A 24,686-nucleotide genomic window follows, 5' to 3' on the forward strand; every position below is an offset into this window, starting at 1 on the left:
TTTGTTTTGTTTTGTTTTTTGGTGGTGGGGATGGGGATAAATGGGAGCCCATAAAATGAATGGAATACTGTGAATGATGGAAATGCAACATGTACTCTGAACCTATGGCTATAGCCACATATTATGTAGCTAGGCAACTTATATACCTATACCTGTGTGCAGTGGCCACCTGCTTTTACATGCAGCAATTAACTGCAAACCAATCAGTGGAGAAATTTTAGCCTATGTACCAAGTTAACGTCCAATCATGTGACCAGCGGTCTTGTAATAGTCTCTTCTCAATGTTTAAAATATAGGAATTAATGTAGCGGTAGTTCCTAGGTTTAAGTGTGGCACTTTTGACATTTGTTAGCAGTTGAGATTCAGAAAGTTGACATGACTGATTTAGACATACTTGTCTAATCTCGTTTGCGAGAGACAGACAGACAGGCAAACAGAAATTGAGAAGAAACACTTTTTGGTTTTACAGGGCATCTAACTACAATGCATCATCAACCATTAACTGCCCGGGGCATTTTGTTGGGCATTGTATTTGCAGGAATATGCCTGTAAAATGACAGTTTTGTGTAGCCTGTTGTATCAAGTCATTACGTTAATGTAAAGGCATAAGCCACCTCTGCAATAGAATCTATTTTTTCTATTACAATTTTGTCTGTGATAAAATTTATCATAAAAAATAACATAATTAGAAATATCATTCGATATTCTTTTGATGCATACACTGCCATTATAAACTATCAGTTACATCTACCACACAGGTAAGTGTTGTTTATGCCATTGTGCACAGAATGTTGCAAGTGGTTTCTTATAACACCCAGGTCATCATTTTATGCTCCATGTCCATATTTGGTCAATGACCCCCTTCCCCCCCCCCCCCCAAAAAAAAGAGAAAAATAGTACTAATGATAATGATAATAAATAGTAAATACTTTGATTGTTTGCATTTTATATTTGTGTGTGAAAAGGCTAATTGCTTCCTTGAAAATTCAATTCCTTGTCAGTAGATATATTGAAACATAAAGTAGTTTTATCATCCATCAAATTTATGTTTGACTTTTGTTGATTTCCATTTCCCTGAGAGAAATTATCTCACTGTGTTTGTCATTCTACTAACTATTCTGCTTGGTTTCTAATTCTTCCATTTTATTTCAGACATGGCAGTCAACAGAGATAACCATGGGGTCTGGTAGCTCTAAGACTAAAAGTGGCACCACCCCAAAGGGCGGGCCCAAGAACAATGTTGTGGTCGCCGAGGTGGTGGTTCCCAACCAGGCGGAGCCAGTCAAGATAACTGGGCAGCTCAGCCAGACTCCGCCCCCTAAAGGCTCAGGCCAAGCGGTCGTCAAGGAGATTGGACCGAACAAATTTAGCCTCCAAATGGGAGATGAGAGCATTGGGGTATGAAGATTTTGATGACTTTTGATTATTTTGATGACTTTGGTTTTACTTTCTACAGTCTGTCAATCCAGTCAAGGTCAAACAGGAGATTTGAAGTTGTAGCACTAGAATTTTTAAATCTACATTTCATAGTACAATCTTTACATGCAAATATAAAAGTACACATATTATCATCTAGCAAAAAAAAAACTGGTGCTTTACATTCGATCAGAACAACATGAAAAGAGACTCTATGATAGTGCTTGTTCAAAGGATTGAAAAAAAAAAATCTATAGATGAATGAAGTGAAATTTCTAGGTGTAGGGAAAGTTGTGAAGTTTTTCAATACCAGTAGAATGTTAATGCTAATGTTGACAGATTCCTAGATCCATGTTTCAGTGTTGATAGTTTGCATGCACTGTGCCTTGTTTTTTAAGTCTCTATGTCAAATGGGACCATGAATGAGGAGAAAATAATCGATGCAATTATTTCAAACGTGTGAAAAAAAGAAGGAATAAATTATTGAATGAACCCAGTGAAGGTTTTCATTAGATATTGTCAGACAGACCATATTTAATGCCTCTAGTCTTGACATGTATTTCTTTTGAGGAACAACTGACAACAATTTTGAAGCAATCATCACATTATGTTTACTCTATTAAATTTCATTTACATCCCTCATATCTTCAGTGTAAGGTTATTAGGTGGTGTGAAATGTAACATTTATACTTTTAGATGAAACACATATTGCTTGCATTCAGCAGTAGAAGGAACAAAACAGGGGTGGATCCAGAAATTCCACACAGGGGTGGGGGAAGCATGCCCCCCCCCCCCATTTTTTTTTCTTTTATTTCTGTTGTTTTAACAAAAAATAAAGGGGGCGCGTGCCCGGTGCGCCCCCTCTGGATCTGCCACTGCAAAACATAGTAGGCACATACATTGTAAAGCAGTTTCTTTGTTATTTCATACAAGATTGAGACATAGTGACCTGTGAGATGGTAATCTGCCTAATGAACCTAAATTGCCTTAATTCTATATCACTTTACATGCACATCAAATGAAGATTTTAATATCCCTGTGATGTTCTGACAGCTATGTAAATGTCAAATTTCACTGTCTCTGTTCTGTAGTTATTGGTGGATCTTATATTGCTGACATTGAGTACATGCTTCATATTGGACTTTGCTCGTGGCAGTAATTTCCTGAATATGTGTGAACAATGGTCTCAGATTACCTGATTATGCTTGTCGCAGTGTACAGCAAAGTCTGTGTTTACTTAGCAAGTGGCTTTTGTGATATCACTTCGCTTCAATACTGGCTGACCAAAATGAATGGATTCAGTTTTGTTGTACCAAACGTAATCCAAGCCATTTTTTTTTTTCAAATAATGTTAAAAAATTGCTCTTCTGCACAGAAAATTAATGTCAGACACCGTGACAAAATATGTTTATCATGAGTGGAACATTTTATTGTTTATATGGTATAAACCATAATGCACATATATCTAAGTTAGAGATCTTGAAAGATTCAGTCACAATCGATCTTAAATTTATTAGCCGTGTCATGTGACGTGTGTTAAAGGTGCAATAAGAGCAGAGTGTTTCCATTAAGCCCCTCCCACCACTGGTATCCATGGCTATTAATCAGCACTGTATACAATGCTTAACTTGATGGCCATGGTCTCACAGACACTTGCCCGATCAACGTTCAATGTGTGACTTCATTCTTAGATGATGTGCATAATGTCCTCTGTGGAGTCTAGTCGAGATTTCAGCAAGTTTTCGTATTATCGACTGAGAGATTGCATCATTGCAAAGGAATCAGTGTTCATTTTACGAACATTCACTGTACTAAGAATGTATTATTGACTTGGCATGTGAGCATGTACTGTACGCTGTATGTGTAGCCTGTTTGTTCACCTCAGTGGAAGCTTGTAAAACATCAACGTTTCTTCCTTGTCTGTGGCTCGTCTGCTTCACAGACATTTGAAGCTTCAGGTGATGGTGCTAGTGGAGATTTCTCATCCTACCTCGCCAACGCTGCATCACTGACCGTCCAGAACATTGAAACTGTTGCTGAGGAGGAGGGAGGAGATTCCAAAATGGCTTCCAAATCCAGTGGCGAGCCACTTGTCATCCAGCTGAAAGATTCAGTATGTCAAATTTATATTATATTATGTTTCATTTGCAGACTTGTAGATGTCAGTAGGTGCAATTGCCAAAGCACTTTTTCCAAGCTTTATTACTTGTGAGTTTGTTTTCTCTGTTTATTAATTTATCTCTAGTATAGATACCTGTGTGATATAATTATAGGAGCTAAGCTGAGTTGACTCATTCACAGTATAAACAACATCCAAAATATTGCCTTCGTACATGTGTAGACACAATGTAAATTTCTCATTTTCTTCCTAAAAGAGATAATTTCTCATCCCAGTATTGTTGTCAACAATTACAAATTCAGCCTTTCATTAAATTGTCTTGCAAGTCCCCATAATTGCCAAATATTAAGCATAATAATATGGCATATACAGCATCTCTCCTGTAATGGATTAGTATAAAGTCAAGATGTGTTGATGCCAAGATGATCAGTGTTGCAATATGCTATAAAAGTGGACATTTTCAGAGTCTGAAAATTTTCATGCCTTTTAGGTAACATGAAACTAGTGCTAAAATTCTAAAAGCGCACACAATTTTTGCTTGTTATATGTAGTAGTAGTTCATATTTTGATTCAGTGGAGTTCAGAATTCATCTTGCCCATCTGGGTGGAGAAAAATTACTCATGTGAAAATGGCCACTTTTACAGTATCTAGTAACCAATAGTTGGAAGCATTTTAAGTGTTACTGTAGTGAGTGCAGTTTTTCAAAGAGCTCTAGAATGAGCTGAAGTATGACAGTGACCTTCTGGCGTTTCATGGAATGTGGCTTCAATGCCTTGCACCGGATTTCAGCCAATTAGTATTATGCACCATGACCAATAATGCTTGGTGAACAGAAAAATTGATCTATGGTTCACAAACTTGAAAACTTGGTGTTGTTACAGAGTGCAAATGAGAACCTAATTAATGATTAAATTGTATGTCAAATTATATGTAATCTATCAGTCAGATTTTCGACCAGATGGTATCAGTCTGAAGTATTTTGTCAAAAAAAAAAGAGGAGAAAGATATATTGGTGACTTTAACCTCTGACACCTCTGCTGGTTGTCACAGAATGACTGCAACGATGATGTGGAGTGGGAGGAGGTCATACAAGATATTGGTGACCAGCCCAAGAAGAAGAGCAGCCGAGGGATTGACCTGACGGACAGTGACGCTTCGTCCGGGGACCGGAAGAGTCGACTGAAGGAGGCACTCCGCAGCAAACATGCCACACTATCCCCCCGGGAGTATGAGCAAATGATTGCTAACCATAGGTGAGATTGATGATAGTATATCGTCGCTGGAGCGACAAGACCTCATATCCACAAAATGTTGAATGTTCAGGAGAGCCAAAAAACATGGCGGCCAAGGCACTATAGCGTATGGGCTAGCCTTTCCTTGGACATGCCATAGTGGCTTCATTTTGGGGGTAAGACAGTTAGGATTTGGACAGGACATCACTTCTCACTTCACCAATTTTTTGACCATAAATCAAAGGAAGTCATTTTCACCAAATTTCATAAAATGTTATGTTTTTCCAAAAAGAAAAGTACAACATACAAGCAATACTTAGCTGTGAGTTCTAAAGAGTTAACTGAATGAGGCACTCCGCAGCAAATGTGCCACACTATCCCCCCAGGAGTATGAGCATATTATTGCTAACCATAGGTGAGATTGTTGATAATATCAGCTGAGAACCAGACGGGTGAAATCGTGTTCTAAGATTTGAATGTAAATGAAAACGAACAGTAATTTTTCGTAAAATAAAAAGTTTATTTAATCAAAAGTGGGTAGATTTATAAGTATTGTTTGAAATACAGTGCGTATCAAAAAAAGGTAATCCAACTTTGGAGGGCTACCATTTCATAATTGTCCGCTCCGGAGAGTGCAGTGTTAGTTGTGAGGAAAGAGGAACTCTTCTTCTTTCCATTGATACCTAATTATGTTGACAAATGTCATGCATGACTGAGCACATGAACTCTAAAGACAACAATGACAAATTACACTTTTTCCAAGCTTAAGTGTTATCATAAAGAAACAATGTATGTCTCACTGAATGGATTGGATCTCTCAATGAAAGGGGTAACACTAACAGGGCAGCCCGCGTGACTGCAGGTTTGTGTTTAGGGCTTTTTCTAACCTTTTATGGTCCGTAATCTTCAATATGGCCACCGTTGTTGATAACTTTGTCACTCCCACAAAGGATGAACCATTATCCATTTTCTCTCTTCACATTCAAGACTTGGTTTGGCACTGTGAGCTATGTGTTGAATATGGACAGGGAAAAATTTACTGTGTGGATTTGCCTTAGTAGGAGTGACCACGTTATCGGACAGGTGCGTGCCAATGTTAAAAGGTTATGAACCATAAAATGTTAGAGGAAACCCTAAACACTAAACCTTAACTCATACCTGCAGTCATGCAGGCTGGCCTGTTAATGTTACCACTTTCATTGAGAGATCCCATCCATTCAGCGAGACATGCATTGTTCCTCCATGATAACACTCAAACCTGGAAAAAGTGTAATTTGGCATTGTTGTCTTTAAAGTTTATTTGTTCAGTCATGCATGACAATTTTCAGCATAATTAGGTATCGATAAAAAGAAGATGAGTTTCTCTTTCCTCACAACTAACATTGCACTCTCCATTGCTGGAAATTATGAAATGGTGATCCTCCAAAGTTGGATTACCTTTTTTTTTTATATGCTTGTATAGAACTCTTGTGGTTTCGATTCTTAAAATTTTACTGTAAATGAAAATGATTTAAAATTTACACCATAATATAGAGGAGATTGAGCTCTACAGCATTGATACCAAAAACTCAATACCCCTTTGTCCTTTTGGTTTTCAGCCTATGATATTAAAGTTTGTCAAAAAAGCACAACTGTGCAACTGATTAACGAATTGCCCTACATCAATGTAAATAATCACTAAATTGAGCAGTGGTTTAGTAGCCCTGATCAATTCAGTGCTTTATTTACGTTGATGTAGGGCAGTTTGTCAATCAGTTGCAATGAAAACATCTTGTCGGAAGAATTTTATGAATTTGAATATAAGCACAACTTACAATTCTATCTCTAAGGAACGAGTTCTAAAGAGTCAACTAAAAGAGGCATTCGTGGCGAGCATGCCACACTCTTCCCCAGGAGTATGGGCAGATGACTGCAAACTACATGTATATGTGAGAAGGATAGTATTATTAAAGCTTTTCACAAAAAGCACAACTTAAAATGTAGTCTTTACTCAGTTCTGAAAGAGAGTGATTATAGAAGATGTCGAAGCAAAAGATACAAAACGATAGGTAGATAAACAGATAGATAGATAGATAGATTGGAGCTTATGACAAACACTGAACATTTAGAAAGAGAAATGATTAAGAACGGAAATTCCTGCACATCATGGCATAATTGTTTTTTCCACCCAATGGAGCTTTATAAAACATATATTGCCCTGTAATATATGAAATATATATAATTATCTTCTAATATCAGAGACTCCAACTCTCCTGTTTTCGACGGGAGATCTCCCGCCGAAAGCCCATTTTTGCAAAATCTCCTGTTCTTCCACTTGAGATTTGATTTCTCACGCCCTGGCTCTGTGTCTCCCGGTGGAAAGGATTTCTTACTTATTGCTATCGTATGTTGAAAAAAATCAGCCTTAGATAGCACCAGAGAACATCTAGAACCCTAGGAACTTCGCGCTTCGCACACATCAACTTGGAGTCTCCCGTTTGCTAGGGGTTTCGGGCGGGAGAATCTCTGGATCAGAAGGCGCTTGGGGTTGGAGTCTCTGTAATATTGATAGTCTGTCTTGTTTTTCCCCACTCCAGACAAGAAGTAGACTTGATGAACTTGCTGAGAGAGAAAGAAAAAGAGCGACAGAAATTTTCCCTCGCCTCGAAGGTTGCTGAACGCAAGAAGAGAAGGAAAGCCAAACAGGCCTTTACTGAACAAGATGGCGATGGATTAGGGGGCAGCGTAAGTCTTCTTTGTTTTTTCCTTTAGATGTTAATGTGATAAACAGACTCGCATTCCAGGGGCGGATCCAGAAATTCCGTAAAGAGGGGGCGCGTTTACAAAATTAAAGGGTGGTGCACGCACCCCTCCCCCCATTTTTTTTATTTCTCATGTTTCAACAAAGAATGAAGGGGGGGGGCGTGCGCCGGTTGCGGTCCTCCCTGGATCCGCCACTGCATTCAATCATAATGTGTCTTATTGTTAGTGTGTATATGTATAGAAATGCTTCTACTCATGTTGCCTTTGTAAATTTAGTAGAAGTTTTGTAACTGGCCAGCCATACAGAAATTATTTTTAACAAATCAGTTATTTTCATCTGTATTAGTCACAGCAAAATTTACAATTAGTCTAAGGACAATGAAATGTGAGCATATTCAGTGTATCTAAAGCAGTCTCTATAGTAAAAGCACATTGCATTTAATAATGTAGACAAGTGTGTTACAAATTTTCTTCTTTGTAATATTTCTGTAGGCTAGATATTCATGCATGACAAATCAACCTTTCTTCTAAGTGGATGCATATCTCTTATTGAATAGTTACACAGAGTACAGGATTTCTCAATTGCCACATTCACAGCTTGAGCTAGCAAACACAGCCCGCTACCAGGAGCTGCAGGAGCAGATAGCCCAGCAGCGAGCCAAGATGGAGGCCGCCCAGGAGAGTGTTGGGAGCCAGGGGGATGGTGGTGGTGGCTCCAACGAGTCCGAGAAGATCATGGAGGCTTACAAGAAGCAGATGGCAGTCCTGGAAGAGGAGCTGAGACGGGAGAAGGAACAGAGACAGCAGGACTTACAGAACAGGCTGAGAGCCAAGCAGCGTCATCGGAAGGCCAAGCAGGCTGCTGAGAAGAAACGACAAAGAGAGGTGCGAAACTTACCCTCTACAAGAATTGTCAGAGTACTGGTACTCACAAAATGGTCCAGCTTTTGGCCATTCATGATCAGCAAGTGCTTCTTCTCTTCATTGATTGTGGCGCCCTTCTCTTAGTTTGCTTTTCCAGTTTCCTTGACAATTTTGTATGTGAATGGCTGATGTCGTCTTCACTCAAAGTGCCAACTGCTGTTAATTTTCTTTTTAATAGTGGGAAGATGGCAAAATGTTTCACAAATTCATCTTTATTCACTTCGTTGTGAACCAAAGTGGAGGAATGATATGGAATTTGACATATTTTTAGAGATGGTACCTAGCAGTGGCGGATCCAGGTGGGGGTGCACCAGGCACGGCCCCCCTTTATTTTTTGTGGACACAAAAGAAATGTTGAACAAAAAATTGGGGGTGGGGTGCATGCACCCCCCCCCCTTTTAATTAAATAGTAAAGGCGCCCCCTCTTTACAGAATTTCTGGATCCGCCCCTGCCTAGGCACCACAATTGCATCATAATTGTCTTTGTTATTATTATCATAAATAAACATTAATGTGTCAGATGATAAGCAGAAGAGTGCCTATATCATAGACTGTGATCAATATCAGCCCCTGTCTCATACTTTGCTGCAATATAATTAGGCACAATCTTCCTGTCACATACTTGTACATAGATTTGATGCAATTGAATGTATGAGGTCCAATGTTTTATCAATGCAGTGGCAATGTAACTTTACTGCTGCAGGAAATGGACAGTGCTGCCAACACACCCACAGCCGAGCAGGTACAGGCAGACATAGCAGCCAAGGAAGCTACTTTCCAAAGGGAGGTCGAGAGCAAGAAGAATGAACTTCGAGCAGAAGAGTACCAACGTCTCCTGGCGCAGCACAAGCGCGAGATCGAGGAGCTCTCCGGCAGGCTGAATCTCCAGCACATGCGCCAGCAGCAGAACCTACAAGACAAACTGAATGCTCGACTCAGTCGCAGACAGGCAGAAAACACAGAAAAGGTTTGTAAATGAGATCAGTGTTCATGCATGTGCTCAATTACTGAAAAAAAAAAGACAGTAAAGACACATAATCTTTTGGAGTAATATAATGTAAGGCCAGATACTTGTTAGAATAGATTTTACTCCATAACTATCAATTGTGTATTTACCTTAATGAGTAAGAGACTAGTATGAAGGAATGTGCAGTTAACATGTTTACTAGATGTATTTGACAGGACAAAGCAGAATAGGAATAAATATCACATGTCATCACAACATGGTATTTTGAATGTCAATGAGAATGACTGTATATGTGACCCGCTACAACAAAAGGATCCAAAAGTCGGGGGAGGACAATTTTCTGAAAATGGCATGATACTATTTCCGTACTCTTCTTCTTTAATTTCATATACAGCACAACTCATAAAAGTACTCGGTTGCAGAGATATCGATGATTTTATCAGAGCATGTCATGTCAAGTGGTTGAGGAAATCAGAGTTTCAATTCAATTCAATTCAATTCAATAAAGGTTTTATTCAATCATGTATCGCAGCCAGTGGCTGAATTGCACATGTTTACAAAGATAAAAGATACAATCATGATTATTAATTCATATAAAACAAGAAAATTGAATCTCCTACAAAATACACTTAACTTAAACATTGAAAAGCTTAAAATATACAAAGAATTATTACTAAAATAATTATCACTATTAATGATAAACAATAAAAAAATAATATGAACATAATTCAATCATCAAATTACAAATTAGTAATTACATTTCTATTTATATACTCCCTAGATCAACAATTTAAAAAAAATAACGCCTTCTAAGTTGTCCTTCCGATGCTATCATGATCATGGGGAGGCGAGACAGGTTAGTTTTCACCGCTTGGCAATAGAAGGCACGCGCCTAGCGACCTCCGCCATGTTCAGTCAAGCTTAGCGCCAGCGGTCTACGCACGACCAATCAGTAATCAGGATGCCACACACTGACCAATAAGATCACTCCCTCGTTGCTAGGGGCGGAGTCTAGCTGCCGCGCTAAATCCAAATCTTCGGGTACGTTTCTCTTACATTGAAAGTCAGAAAATCATGGCCCAGAAAAATGCTAATTTCTTGCCTTTCCGTTGATCATTTAGCTTCGAAATTTCGGCAGATGATAGACAAAACGTTAGACTACAAATTATGCCGAAAACAGAAATCCGATTGTTTTAACCAATTTTGATGATGTGACTTCAAACTCGATTTTCTCTTCTCGGCCGTCAGTGACTTTAGGATCCTTTTGTTGTAGCGGGTCACATATAGTGTATAAATGATTCAGTAGCAAAGAGGGTATGAATATTTATAGCCGTCATAAACGCTTTCAGAATATGGCTATTTTGTGTAGCTTTTATATATGATGTGAATAGCAATAGTTATTCTCTCTTGCATCTCACAAATGTTGGAAAATAAAGATTTTGGGCCTTTCACCTTGATCTCTCTCAGGAAATGACTGCTGCCGAGCTTCAACGCCTGGAGGCAGAGCTGAGACAGAGACAGCAGCAGTTTGAAGCCGAGATGAAAGAGCGGCGGGGCTCGATGTCAGAGGAGGAATATCGCCGCCTCATCGCCGCACACAAGCAGGAGCTGGCTGAGCTCCAGCACAAGCTGGATGTACAGAGGGACCGGCAGCAGCAACGCCTGCTGGACAAACTGGCCGCCAGACGGGCTAAGAGGGCTGACAAGAAAGAACAGGAGGTCGGTTAATTGTCCGATGCTTGTGTGTATTCATTTTTTGTGGGTGTATGCTAAAACTAATTCACAGTACAATCAGGATTGTGTAATCCTCCAACTACAGAAGATTTTTTGTGGGTAGAACTGTTGAAATGTTGTGTATTTTTGGGTGTTCCGTGTGTATTGAATCTTCTTATTCATCATTCATATCTTCTTTGAAAATCATAATGGTAATTATTTGCAAGGTAGGCACAATCACAAAGTGGATTGCTTTTCAAGAGTGCCAAGTGAACCTATGAAGCTACATGGGTCAAATTTGGGAGGGGCTTAACCAACTTTGGTATGGCAAGGTTACAACTAAATGCATGGGTTCATAAAAAAGGATCTACCAATGCTGCAATGATATTTGAAATTTCTCATCCGTTCCAACTTATTTACAGGCACTGATAACCAAGATTGAGGCGCAGATGCTTACTATGTCGGACCCTGAGGAACTGGCGACAGATCCAGCGGTTTCCACAGCAATGGATGCGGATGAGATCAAAGAGCTCCAGCTGGCCATCAGCAAGAAGCAGATGACCTTTAGCAAGATGCTGCCAGAGATAAGATGTGAGTGGATCCTATCTCTTTGATTGTCATTTGTCTGTCTGTTTGTTTAATTTGTTTGTTTGTGTGCTGTTTTCTGATTTTATGTCTGTTTTCATAATGTATATTTTGTGTGTCTGTTCATATTTGATGGCTCTTGCATGTTGCTTTGGTGCATGCAGTGGTGTTGGAAAGTTCTTATGCTCTAGGTGTGCAATGAATAAGGACTCAACTTTAGACAATTCTAGCTGTAGACATGTGGTCACATATTCCTTCTATATGTTCAGCTGTGTAACAACTCATGACATACACTGTATAATCAGGGAATCATCAGTACATACTCAAGTCTGCTTATAGCAGTGTCATAATACATCCTTTGTACAGCTGCATGAATCGTTCCATCTGGAAGTTTTACACCTACTTAAAGTCTCTTTCCTCATGAATAGGCTTATAAAATGTGCACTTTTACATGGAATAAACAATCCAAAATTCAGCAACGTTCATCACTGTATTTGCACCTGTCCATGAAAGGAATAGGCATGCAGATTTAATTCTTGCACTTTGTGATAATCCATATCATCTGTAACAAAATTTATTCGAAATGTTGACAATCTCTCGTGTGATTGAGCTTCTATGTACTTGGTATAGAATGAAAGAAAATTCTGTATTTGGACACATTACACAGCCACAAAGTCGAAGGCAGAGGCTCAAAAGTTCATCGACCAGCACCGGCAGGAAATGGAGGGAGATGCAGCTACAGCTGGACCTGGAGAAAGCCAGGATGAAGGCTGCCCTCATGGCCAAACACCAGGCTAGACGGAAGAAGGTGATTCAAATACAACATGTGCAAGGCTTCAGACTCATTCAGTGCTGTACTTTTTAGATGCAATACCCACAAGTTCTTAGTAGACTAAAAGTGTACTGTAAGAGTGGAAATTTTCGAGGTATGGAAATTTTTGTGCATTTGACCCAACCAGAAGGTAACTTCCAAATAAAAGCATGCTAATATTTTTGCATGCCATATTTTCCAGTAATTAATGTCCTGATTCCACAGAATTAAATACATGTGAAATTCATCTTCGCCCGAGTGTGAAAAATTACTCATACAAAAATGTCCACTTTAACAGTATTTGAATTCTTTGACAGCCATAGGCAGCCCAGACCATCTTTTCTTTTTTTTTTTTTTTTTCTTTTTTTTTTTTGGGGGGGGGGAGGGGAGGGGTCAGGAAAATTTGTTTGAAGGCAGGCATTCAAACAAAAATAAGTCAAATCATGGCTAGCTCAATCGTCATGAACTTTACATAATCAGGATTTCTTTTATTGTTGTGCACACAGATCAACAACAAAAATTTTGTATGAAGTCATGTAAAGAAAATGTATAGTGTTGAAAAAAAATAATGTTATTTCATGACACACAGATCAACAACAAAAATTTTATATGAAGTCTTGTAAAGAAAATGTTGTGTTGAAAAAAAAAATGTTATTTCATGCCAAAGACAGGGCAAGTAGCCTTTCTCAGTCACACAGCAGAGATGATTGTGTTAAGGTGCCTCCCGAACAATGTTTAGAACTGTTGAATCTGTAAATTCCTCTGATGGATACCATCGCCTTTTTAATGTATGTGTATGATTAGTATAATTCATGACCATTCATTGTATAGCACGGAGACAGCCATATCGGGGAGGATGAACCAGCAATGTCTGCCGAGGAGATCAAGCAGCTGCAAATTATTACCGACGAGAAGGAGGCGGACTTCAAGCGGCGGCAGAAGTCGGCCAAGAAGGAGATGTCCCAGGCAGACTACCAGAAGTTCCTGGACGACCACAAGAGAAACATGCAGGGTCTGAACCGAAGACTAGAGCTGGAGCGGATGAGGATGGAGCAGGAGTTAAAGAACAAGATGGCCGCGAGGCGATTCAGGAGGCCTGACTCTGCTGCATCAGTCAAGGTAAAATTCCTCAGCATTCGCATTTAGTTATGTTCCCTGTGAAATAAAAGACCTGGGCCCTGTTGCATCAAAAGATGCAATAAAACATAAGCCAGAAAATCAAACATAACTCATCAGGTATCAACCAATCAGAATCCATTATTCAGAGACTTGTGTTTGATTTTTCTGTTTTATGTTTGATCTGGACTTTTATGCAACAGGGCCCGGGTAGCATGTGGATGCTATGCAATGGGAAGGTTGGCTTAACCCTTACTTTACTGGGCTATTTGGCTCCATGAAAATACTGGGGGGGGGGGGGGGGGGGGGGGGGGGCCTGGCAGGGCCCCCCCCCCCCATTGATCTCGGAAACGCAATGTCCGATGAACTTGAAAATTTGCATGCTGATAGATCTTCGCGTGCTGAATCTGATGGTGTAATTGATTTTAATCAATTATGCATTTTTTTTGCATAATTAGCTAATTAATTATTCATACTGCATATTTTATGCATTTGGGGGATATTTTCATAATTTCAGCGTAAACAAGTACAAAATTACGTGAAAACTGTGTAATAATGAAGAATAATGTTTCCCAAATGTGAAATAAATCAGAGAGAGAAAAAAACGAGAAAAAAACAACTTTTTTGTTATGTTTTGTATTGTTTTTATTTCTTATGTTTTCTATTGTTTTATATTCCTTATGTATATCATTGTTTCTAAACTTTGCCCAATTTATTTCAGAACAATATAGAAGCATGAACCAAGTGGAAAACCAATTCCTGAGCAAAATTTATAAAGTAATGCAAGCCATGGTCTATTGACAGTATGTAACAGTACACAAATATATGCAGCGATTAGCCGTTTTAATGACATGCGCATACTAATTGGCCCATAACACCCCCTAGGTAGGTCCGATATGGACAAATGTGGTATCAAAATGTGCGCAAGACTTCAGGGGAAAATGTCATGAAGCGAGAATCCGAAATTCCCAGCAGTCGCGATGCAATCGCCAAAAGTATGGAGGGGGGGGGCCTCCCAGCCCCCCCCCCCCCCAGTGCAGTTAGGGTTAAGTCAGATTTATTTGAGTTAGAATCTTTAAAGAATTGTGTACTGCTTTAAACCATCTTTACAATGTAAGTATACACACAGCCGAAGAGTCTCGATCATCTGGATCCAGACCTTACCGATGAGTGTCCTCTTCGATGCACATATTCACTAAAGGGGAATTCTACAGACCTATGCTTGTCCTGGTTTTCAAATGTGCTCCAGTGGGCAGCAAACGCAGATCAAGTAAATCTGGCCGACTTTCTAACCTCATACTACCGGGCTACCAGTTTCTTGTTTCTGTCTAATTTTCCACATACAGTGGCACAACTGCTGGACTAAACTGAACTTTAGAAAAGTCAGATTGAATGAGGACAAGTTCACCAAAAACTACCCTCTGTTTTCTTCTTGATCTACACAAGTCTGTACTCTACAACTGAACTCCAAGTGCAATGAAAATCACTGTATCAAGTTCAAATCTCACTGCATATTCTCGCTGTTATTTTCTACGTTTTCTTATTGTGCCTGTACATGTTGTATATTGTCAATGTGGAACACACTCAAATCCAAACATACTGGGATTGCATCATGAGTACTGAGACAGAATCTGTTGCTAAACGAACAATGATAATCTACAAGGAAGTTGAGTCCAAACCAAATTTATCTTGTCAGCACATATAATCACACATTAGAATGAAGATATCTTAGCTCTTCTTTTTTCTCTTTGTTTTTGCTTTTTGTTTTTTGTTTTTTGGCCATTGTATAGAGTCAGCATGCAGCAGATATGCAGCAGGTTGAGAATGAGATAGAACAAAAGAGGGCAGTGTTTGCCGCCACCTTGGAAGCCCGGAAGTCGGAGATGACCAAGGAGGAGTACGAGCGACTTCTTGCACAGCACCGCCAGGAGATGGAGGACCTTCAGAAGAGACTGGACAGGGCCAGGGCCAGACAGGATGCCCACTTTCAGGACAAGCTGGACGCCCGCAGGAGGCGGAGGAAGATGTGGGAGAGCGAGGAGGAGGAGAGGAGGAGGCTGATGGCGATGATGGTGAGTGCATCCATGAGAGCTGTGTGACTGCATGCCATGATTGCATGCTGTGAATGCACGTCATGATTGCATGATTGCTGTCATTGCTGCTTGCTAGCTATGAGAACATTGTGTTCTGTGGTTGCATGCCATGAATTTGTGCCATGATTGAATGCTATGATTGCATCATAATATGTGATTATGCTATGATTGCATAATGATATGTGATCATGCTATGATTGCATAATAATATGTGATCATGCTATGATTGCCTATTGTGACTGCATGTTACGATTGCATACAATCATTGCAGGTTGTGATTTTCAGAAATAATTGGATGTTCTGACAGCATGATATCATTGAATGCCATGATGGTATGCTTTAATTGTCTTCTGAGATTGCATTTTAAGATAACAGGTTTGACTGCCCATAATGCTGTAATTGTATGTTACAAATTATTTTTATGTTTGTATGCAATGACTCATGTAAAATCATAGTTGAGGCATATTATCATTGCATGTTATGACTGCATGGTATCAAGAATATATCATTGAATATCTGATGAACTGATCACTTTATCTTTTGAGAGAACACATGTAAAATGAGAAGAATGAAAAAGAGAACACAAACAACAACTTCATGTATGGTGTCTGTATGTTTTTGTAAACATATTTATTTCATGAACAAAACATTAATGTTATTGATAGACAAATTAATGTAATGTTTGATGTTTGTCTTGATTTAATTTTTGATACCTGTAACTAATTTGAGGATGCTCAAACTGTCTGCCAAGCCATATGCAAGCATAATTTGAAAGTAAGTCAATTTTTATCACAGGTGGCCATTATTTCCTTGCGATTTGTTCGTTTTCTTGTTCTCAGAATGCCAAAGACCAGCCACTATCTCGAGAAGAGTTCAACAGCATCTTGGAGGATGTCCTGACTTTTGACGAGGAGGTTCTTACCGACATCCAGGAGAAGAAGAAGAAAGTGTCTGCCAAGGAGTACCAGAAAATGCTGGATGACCACAAAAAGAATATGGATGCTCTGGAACAGAATCTGCTTGACAAGGTAATTTGTATGACAATGTTTCAAACAGCAGATATGGTATACACCATATACTTTACAGGGGGTAGTTTAATTTCACAAATCTTGGGAGTCAGATGCAGTTTATGAATTTAAAAACACAAGAAAGTATTTAGTCTGATCTTGACAGGATTGTGACGTTCATGAGGGTTCTAGGGCAATAACCCCGTGGACAATTACCCCAGACTCTTCCCTTGACCCTAACCCTTATCCTAATCCTGAACCTAATCCTAACTCAAACCCAGACTCTAACCCTAAACCTAACCATAACCCTAATTTTTACTCCAACCTTATCACTAACCAGTATTTAGCTGTGGGGGGTAATTGTCATGGAGGGGGGGGGGGGGGGGGGGGTAATTGGAAATTGCCCTGATACGGTTTACAAGTCCATGTACTGGTACACAGTAAACAGTACATGAACAAAGTGTATGATGATAATTTAGTACACCAAAGTCTTGGCACACCATATGTGTTAATGGATAGGCACACTTCCCCATCTACATCAACAAGTATGTATTCTTGCATTGCTTGGTTTTCATTTACATGAATTCATTCTTACTTAACTTTAGAAATTTGATATTTTCAACATTGATACCATCATTGCAGAAAATGCTGATAAGATATCTCCTGTATTCCATGATCACAAATTTAACTACTAGTGAACTTGTCTGAAAATCCTGCTTCACCAGATACTGGACACACTAAGAATATGGTGTATACAGTATTTGATTCAATATATGTATGTGTGTGTATATAACTGTATATATGAAGAGTTTGTTCGCAAATACCGATAAGTCCATATTTGCCAAATGGAGATATTTGCGATTAAAGGTCAAGAAAAATAAAGAGAATAATAAAATTTTCGCTTCTTTTGACCATAACTTCAAAAATGTACCTTTATATGTAGTGACCAATATATCATTTAAAAGGTATTATTTTGTACTTTATGACAGAGACTGTACTTCAAAATCTTGAAAAATGGACTTATAGGTTTTTGCGAACAAACACTTCATATATATATATATATATATATATATATATATACATATGTTATATATATATATATATATATATATATATATATATATATATATATATATATATATACATACATACATATATATATACATACATATATATATATATATACACTCAACCAAAAAAGTAAGTTCCCCCCTATCATTTTTGGATATATCTCAAAAAGTATTTTACCAATTTTCATAATTCAAGTGGGAATGGATAGGGAATTTTATTACTCATAACATGGATGGCATATCATTGCTACCAGATATCATTATGAAAATCTGTAAAATACTTTTTGAGATATATCCAAAAATGCTAGGGGGGAACTTACTTTTTTGGCTGAGTGTATATGTAAAATCATTCATATGTTGCTATATGTCTGTGTTTGCTTATATCCCTACATGTTGTCACCCTTCTTCAGGGGAAGGGACGAAATGAAGAGATTGCTGACCTCGAGGAGGAGATCAGGGTCCGGGAGGCTGCCTTCCAAGCCAATGTGGAGGCCAAGAGGTCGGGAATGTCCAAGGAGGAATACGAGCGCCTCCTGAAGCAGCACCAGCAGGAGATGGAGGATCTGAGGAAGCGGCTAGACAGGTCAAAGGTCAGGCAGGAGGCACACCTGCGGGACAAGCTGGAAGCCCGGAGGAGGCGGCGGAGGATGATGGAGAATGAGGAGGAGGAGAGGAGGAGACTGATGCAGAAGTTGGTAAGAGTTTCTCATCCTTGAGTCTACCACTTTATGCTATCAAAACTTGAATGTCCCTTGAATGCTGAATTGTGACTGGTTCAGAGCAAAGTTATCTTTCGTTCGACATCGACATTTTGCATGGAAGTCACAAAATTAATGTTTGAAAAAGCAAAGACATCCATTACTCTCAACCAATTAAAATCCTGTATTTCATGTTATATGTTGAAAGACAGCTTTAATAACTCTCAACCAGCTTCAATCCATCATATTGTTTTCATAGATAACTCCTGGTGAAGAAGGAATGTTCAAGAAAATCTGTTCATACATTCTTATTAAGATTCATCTTTCCTTTCAACCTATCCAAATCTTTCACAGTTTTGACATAATATGAATTTTGAGTTGTGAGGAGTCTTCATAGCCAGTCGTTCTCGTTTTATTTAGAGTAAAAACATTTTAAGATTATCGAGTGAAGATTCACATCTGTCAGAGTTTCCATTAAAAAAAAAACAAGAACAATATGTTATTCATAATTGTATGGAAAAAATATATAGACCTCACTTGATGAGTCAGAACTGCATGCAGCTATTTTAAGCTCCAATAAGCAAATTCTTTTTGTGCCATCACTTTCTAGGACAAGGACACTGAGCTTAATGAGGAGGAATTTGATGACCTCGAGGATGACCTCAAGGCCTACAGCGTGGCAATGGCAGCGAGCATTGATGGCCGTAGAGCTCAGCTGGGCGAAGCAGAGTACGAGAGGCTGATGACTGAACACAGGAAGAACATGGCAACCATGAATGAGCTTCTAGAGGACCAGGTACAAGTGATTCCACACTCACCATCACGATACTTATGTCCTTCAAAAATAAGGAAGCCACATAGCTTTCTCAGAACTTATTCTCAAAAAAGGTTACTCTGACAGAATAACTTAATGATGAGGGGGAAAAGAGATGTGACACATTTTCTCTTCCATATTTTTTTTCTGTTTGTTTGTTTGTTTGTTTTATTGTTCTACTTCTTGTACATGGTTAGTTGGCTTGTCTTTCTTGTTATGTCGTAAGAGTAGCCCTAGACATCAAAGCCTGTCTGAAGTTATTATTTCAGTTATTCATTTTGTCACTCGTCAAATCTAAAATTTGCATATGTTTTGGCATATTTGCCAGAAATTGGTATGCTTTGCAAGCTAACCTGTTCCATTTTGATGGAGTGTATCATAATGATCAGCCGGTATATTGAATAACTGTTTTACATTCTCTCTGGTACATATGACCCAGGTTATGATAGAAATGCATGTAATCATTAAGTACGACTGCATCAGAAGAATACATGTAGAACAATATCCCCACTTTCATTAAAGCAGCTAACTCTACCGATCAATTTAAAAAAACTCCCGAAAACTATATCTCTTCCCCCAAATAGTTCTCTATATGTAATTATCTTTGTGTATCCCCTTTATCCTATTCAATCATCATTGTTGTTTTTTTATCATTCTGTATAAATGCTGTGATATACTTTATATTATTTATACTTATCATTTATGTTCTTTATATTATTATCATTATTATTATTATTATTATTATTATTGTTATTATTATCATCATCATTATTTAGAGTTTCCCTCTAAGTGAGCTGTGGGATGATGAAAAAAGTCTTTTGAAGATGAAATAAAACCACTTTTCACCAGATCTACCTGCAAAAGCCTTTTGTTTCTGACACGACTGTGCTTTTCTCTTCAGTTTGACAGAATGACAGCACAACGCACAAACCGGCGCAGAATGAGGGGTAATCCTGTAACAAACAGGGTTGAAGTCGTCGATGACAGTGATGAGGAAACGGGGAGTGAAGAGGAGGATGTGAGTACCATGGTAACGAGATGCCATGATCCTGTGGAAGAGGACGTGGCACCCAATCAGGAGATTCAAGATTCAGACCCAAGACTCATGCTAATGTCAGAATGTAGTTAGATATTACTTATTAAATGCTTTGATGACACTTTTCTTGCAAAAGGAGGTGGTAGTCTTTGATGTCTTAGTGTGGTAGATGATTATGATAATGGTTGCAGTGTACAATATATGTCCATTAAATTTTGAAAATGAAGAAATATTATTATGGCTCTTGATCTATTTACCTGCTACATTGGCTGCAAATGTGTCTGCAATAATACTCTTAAAAAAAGAGGATAAAAATGTCTGGTATCTCCATATTTGTGTAAGTCAAAGCATAACTTCATACTACTGTGGTGTGCTTAACAGTTTTGTTTTGTTTTTTACATTATTTTCCTACTGTTTCTGTCATGTATTGATTGTCTGTTCACAGGTATCAGATCTCCAAGGGTTGAACAGCGAGTACCAGTCCACCCAGTTTGCTTCCACCACCCTCTGGACCACACCCACCCAGTCCAACGATGTGGTCATTGTGCCCCTTCGGGAGGAGTATCCTGTCAAACGCAAGAGGGAGCTCTACACTGACCCAGCCATTTTCAGACAGATCGATGCTCATGCCATTCGGGTAAGGCATTTTCACAGTACAGAATATTGAAGAAACTTCTGCTCAGTTGGGGAGGGGGATGCTGAGTTTACCCAAGGTCATCTTCAAGAATTTGGTTGTCCTCCTTACTTTAATTCAAAACTTGTTCAGCTTGATGTGTGTACTGTAATTAATGTTGTATTAGTCACCCAATTTTGCCCACTCAAACAAGATAAATATAATTTGGAATGTAGTTTATTTTTTGTTACAGCTAACATGTGTTGCAAATCTGAACTGTACTGCACTACTGTTCCAGTATACAATCTATATATCTTAATTTTATTAATTTTTTGTGGATGGTCAGGGTAGTTAAAATGTTTAAATGGAGGTACCTGGTACAGTGCACTCCCGTTATTATGAACTTGGTTATAATGAAATTCCGGTTACAACGAAGTATAAAAGTTCAGACCGCAAATTATCTGCTCTTTGTTCTTTATTGCATTTGTTCGATTATAATGGAATTTCAATATAACTATTAAAGAAAACTGCTGGTCCCGAGGACTTCTTTATGACAGTAGTTTACTGCAAATTGAAGAGATTCATATCTTGAGTCCTTTTTTACCCTGTTTGTTTGACACTTTTAGCTTGCACAGACGGTCAGCCTGGTAACCCAGCCCACTTTCTCAGCTCTGGTCAACGAACTGACCGAGTTTGGCACCACCGAGCTGCAGAAGGTACGTCTGATATTCCGCTGGCTCACCGCACAGAACTGCGACGAGATGGACCTGAATGATGTCATTGATGACACGCCCCTTGGAGTCCTGAAGGGATTGTATCACAAGAAGATCACCTTTTCGACTCTCTTCATGAGGATGTGCAGGTATAATTGAGAATAAAAGATCATTTTTTGCCTGTTAGAATTAAATGCTGACATAATTGTATCTGTGAAGATGTCTCTGAAACCACTCAGCTTCACAAGATACAAGTATATGCAAACCACATAGTATATCTGTACTGAGTCTGTAATGTCATTTTAGTTCAGCTCGCCGTCTGTGATGGAGAATAAAGAGACAAGTACCCCTGAGAGTTAAAGGGGAAGGCTAGTAACTGATCAGTGGGAATCAGTGGAAATGCTGGGAGATGATTGTTCCAATCCTTATGGGATTCATTCAAGAGTTCATTGTATATCTATTGTTGTGTGAAAATGATTTGCTTCAGAATGGTCTCATATTCAAGTAATGTGCAGTTTAATGCTTCCAGGTTAGCGTCCCTGGTCAGTGACGGAGCATTAATCTGCACATTACTTGAATATGAGACCGTTCTGAAGCAAATCATTTTCACACAACAATAGATATACAATGAACTCTTGAATGAATCCCATAAGGATTGGAACAATCATCTCCCTGCATTTCCACTGATTCCCACTGATCAGTTACTAGCCTTCCCCTTTAACTGGTATTTTGAGAAAACAAAGCATGTAGCTTCAAGAGTTAGATTGTCAGTTCAGGAAAAGCCAAAGGCTGCAATATCATAGTTGTCTGAGTTATCATTTGTTTGATGTTTATGAAATATCTGAAAATGTTGCATTTTATGAGAAAAAAAAGATGATGTATGACATGGCCATAGAAACAGCAAGGATATTATTTGTAACAAATCTTGAACATCAGTCTCTGCAAGAGCTATTCATTTTTCAATACAAATTTGTGAATAATACACATTTGTTCCATTTGTGTACAGAGCAAACAAATAGAGATGTAGGCATTTGAGGAACTGTATTTCTGTTAATGGTGTAATGATGGGTGATTGTTTGTTTTTCATCATACAGGTTCATTGGGATCCAATGTGTTGAGATTGTTGGCATTGCAAAAGTCAAGGGGTACCGTGCTGGTCAGTCCATTACACCAAAGGAGATGGACTTCCACCACACCTGGAATGCCGTCCGCATCGATGGATTCTGGCACTTCGTTGACTGCAACTGGGGCGTGTCCCATATCGCCGGGTCAGTGACCTACGACCCTTTCCGCTTTGAGTACGATGAGCATTACTTCCTGGCTGACCCGGATGTGATCATCTACAGTCACTTCCCCAACGACCCTGCGTGGCAACTTCTGAAAGATGCGCTCACCTTGGAGCAGTTCAACAACCAGGTCCTCCTGAAACCAGACTTCTTCAAGTTTGGCTTTGGCCTCATGAATCAGAAGATGGCAGTTATTGATGTCCTCCATGGTAGTCTGAGTATCAATGTGCAGTGTCCACAGGGATTCCTTCTGTCGTGCCGACTTTCCAGGATGGAGGATGACCAGGATGTAACCAGAAATGGTATACCCTTTGACCTCTACGAGTTCATCCATCAAATTAGCGACACCGCCATGGACTGTTTCATACGATTTCCGGAGACGGGCAACTTCAATCTGGTGATTTATGCCAAGCGGCAGTACCTGGATGGCGAGCTGAACCTTGAAAGCCACACAGAGATATGTCGCTACCTCATCCGTTGCCACGCCCCAAGCAACGACACCCAGCCCCTGCCATACTCTCCAGCAGACCATTGGGGTCCCATTGGCACCATGAATGCTGGACTGGTTCCGATCACGCATCGCTCCAGTGTGGCCATATCTAATGATGGGAGCGACTTCAATATCCGCTTCAAGCGGCAGCAACAGCTGCGCTTCTCACACCACCTGACCTGTCACGGGATAGACGACAGGCAGCTGCTTCCCTACGCCATCGGCCGCAATGTTGAGGATGAACTGGTCTTCACTGTCACCCCGCCCCATCCAGGTCGCTATGCCCTCCATATCAACGTCCACTATCCAGGCTTGCCCAAACCGGCTCACCTCTGCAGCTACCTTTTGGTGGCCTCCAGGGTGCGGCAGAATCTGCAGCCAATGCCCCTACTGAACAACGAGGCATGGGGCCCCTCCCAAGCCTTCAGCTCTCTGGGGCTGTCCACGTTCACGCACCCCGATCCATTTTTCGTAACCAGCGACGTGGACACAGAGATCACAGTAGGCACGCGAGACCGCATCTTCATGCAGCACATGCTGTACCGCAGGGGAGAGGATGCCACCCAGTTTGCCCGCCCCCAATTTGGAGATGGCTTTGTGACCTTTGCCCTCCAGCTTCAATACCCTGGATACTACCACCTGAAGCTTGTTGGGAAGGACACTCAAGATCCATCCATTCCAAGCACAGTTCTCTTCAATTATCTCATAAGAAGAGATTAGGTCAAGCTCAAGATTGTATCATTAGTTTACATGCTAATATGCAAAACATACTTTCTCTATTTTTTGAGGCTCATTCAATTGCACCAATATACAGTAATGTTCAAAGAAAATTGACGTAATAGCAACTTTACTATTACATGAAGGTTGGCTGTTTCTTTATGAATTCGATTATTTTCTTATGTCTTTCATCACTAAACTAACAGCTGATGTTTTCAAATCTTATGATCTATCAAGACTAAACTTTGTTATGAATATTGGCAGAGCAAAATGTTCATGTATTGAAACTGAAATGAGTTATTCACCTTGATAATGTATGCCTGGCATAACATATTTTCCTTTCCGTTTAGATATATTATTGCTACTTTTTGTTGTCTCGCCCACCGGAGGTGAAGGCGAGACTAAGGGATCCAAATGGCATCCGTCCGTCGTCCGTCCGTCGTCCGTCTGTCGTCCGTCGTCCGTCCGTCGTCCGTCCGTCGTCTGTCACAAATGTTAGTTTACCTGCAAGACCCTCTTATGA

General features: G+C 39.5%; 1 protein-coding gene across 1 annotated transcript; it reads left to right on the top strand.

The window, feature by feature from the left end:
* Positions 1 to 1,161: 1,161 nt before the first annotated feature.
* Positions 1,162 to 24,248, top strand: LOC140238517 (uncharacterized). The gene is given in 19 exon segments (XM_072318420.1): positions 1,162 to 1,398; positions 3,359 to 3,529; positions 4,587 to 4,789; positions 7,345 to 7,492; positions 8,108 to 8,395; positions 9,138 to 9,401; positions 10,869 to 11,120; positions 11,537 to 11,705; positions 12,367 to 12,425; positions 12,427 to 12,507; positions 13,342 to 13,629; positions 15,417 to 15,698; positions 16,559 to 16,747; positions 18,207 to 18,491; positions 19,105 to 19,290; positions 20,210 to 20,326; positions 20,790 to 20,981; positions 21,584 to 21,819; positions 22,765 to 24,248. Coding segments are annotated over 19 exon segments (5,034 nt in total). The 5' UTR covers positions 1,162 to 1,176; the 3' UTR covers positions 24,167 to 24,248.
* The last annotated feature ends 438 nt before the right edge of the window (positions 24,249 to 24,686 follow it).

The sequence above is a fragment of the Diadema setosum genome, chromosome 15 (assembly GCF_964275005.1).
Source record: "Diadema setosum chromosome 15, eeDiaSeto1, whole genome shotgun sequence".
Lineage (NCBI taxonomy): Eukaryota > Metazoa > Echinodermata > Echinoidea > Diadematoida > Diadematidae > Diadema > Diadema setosum.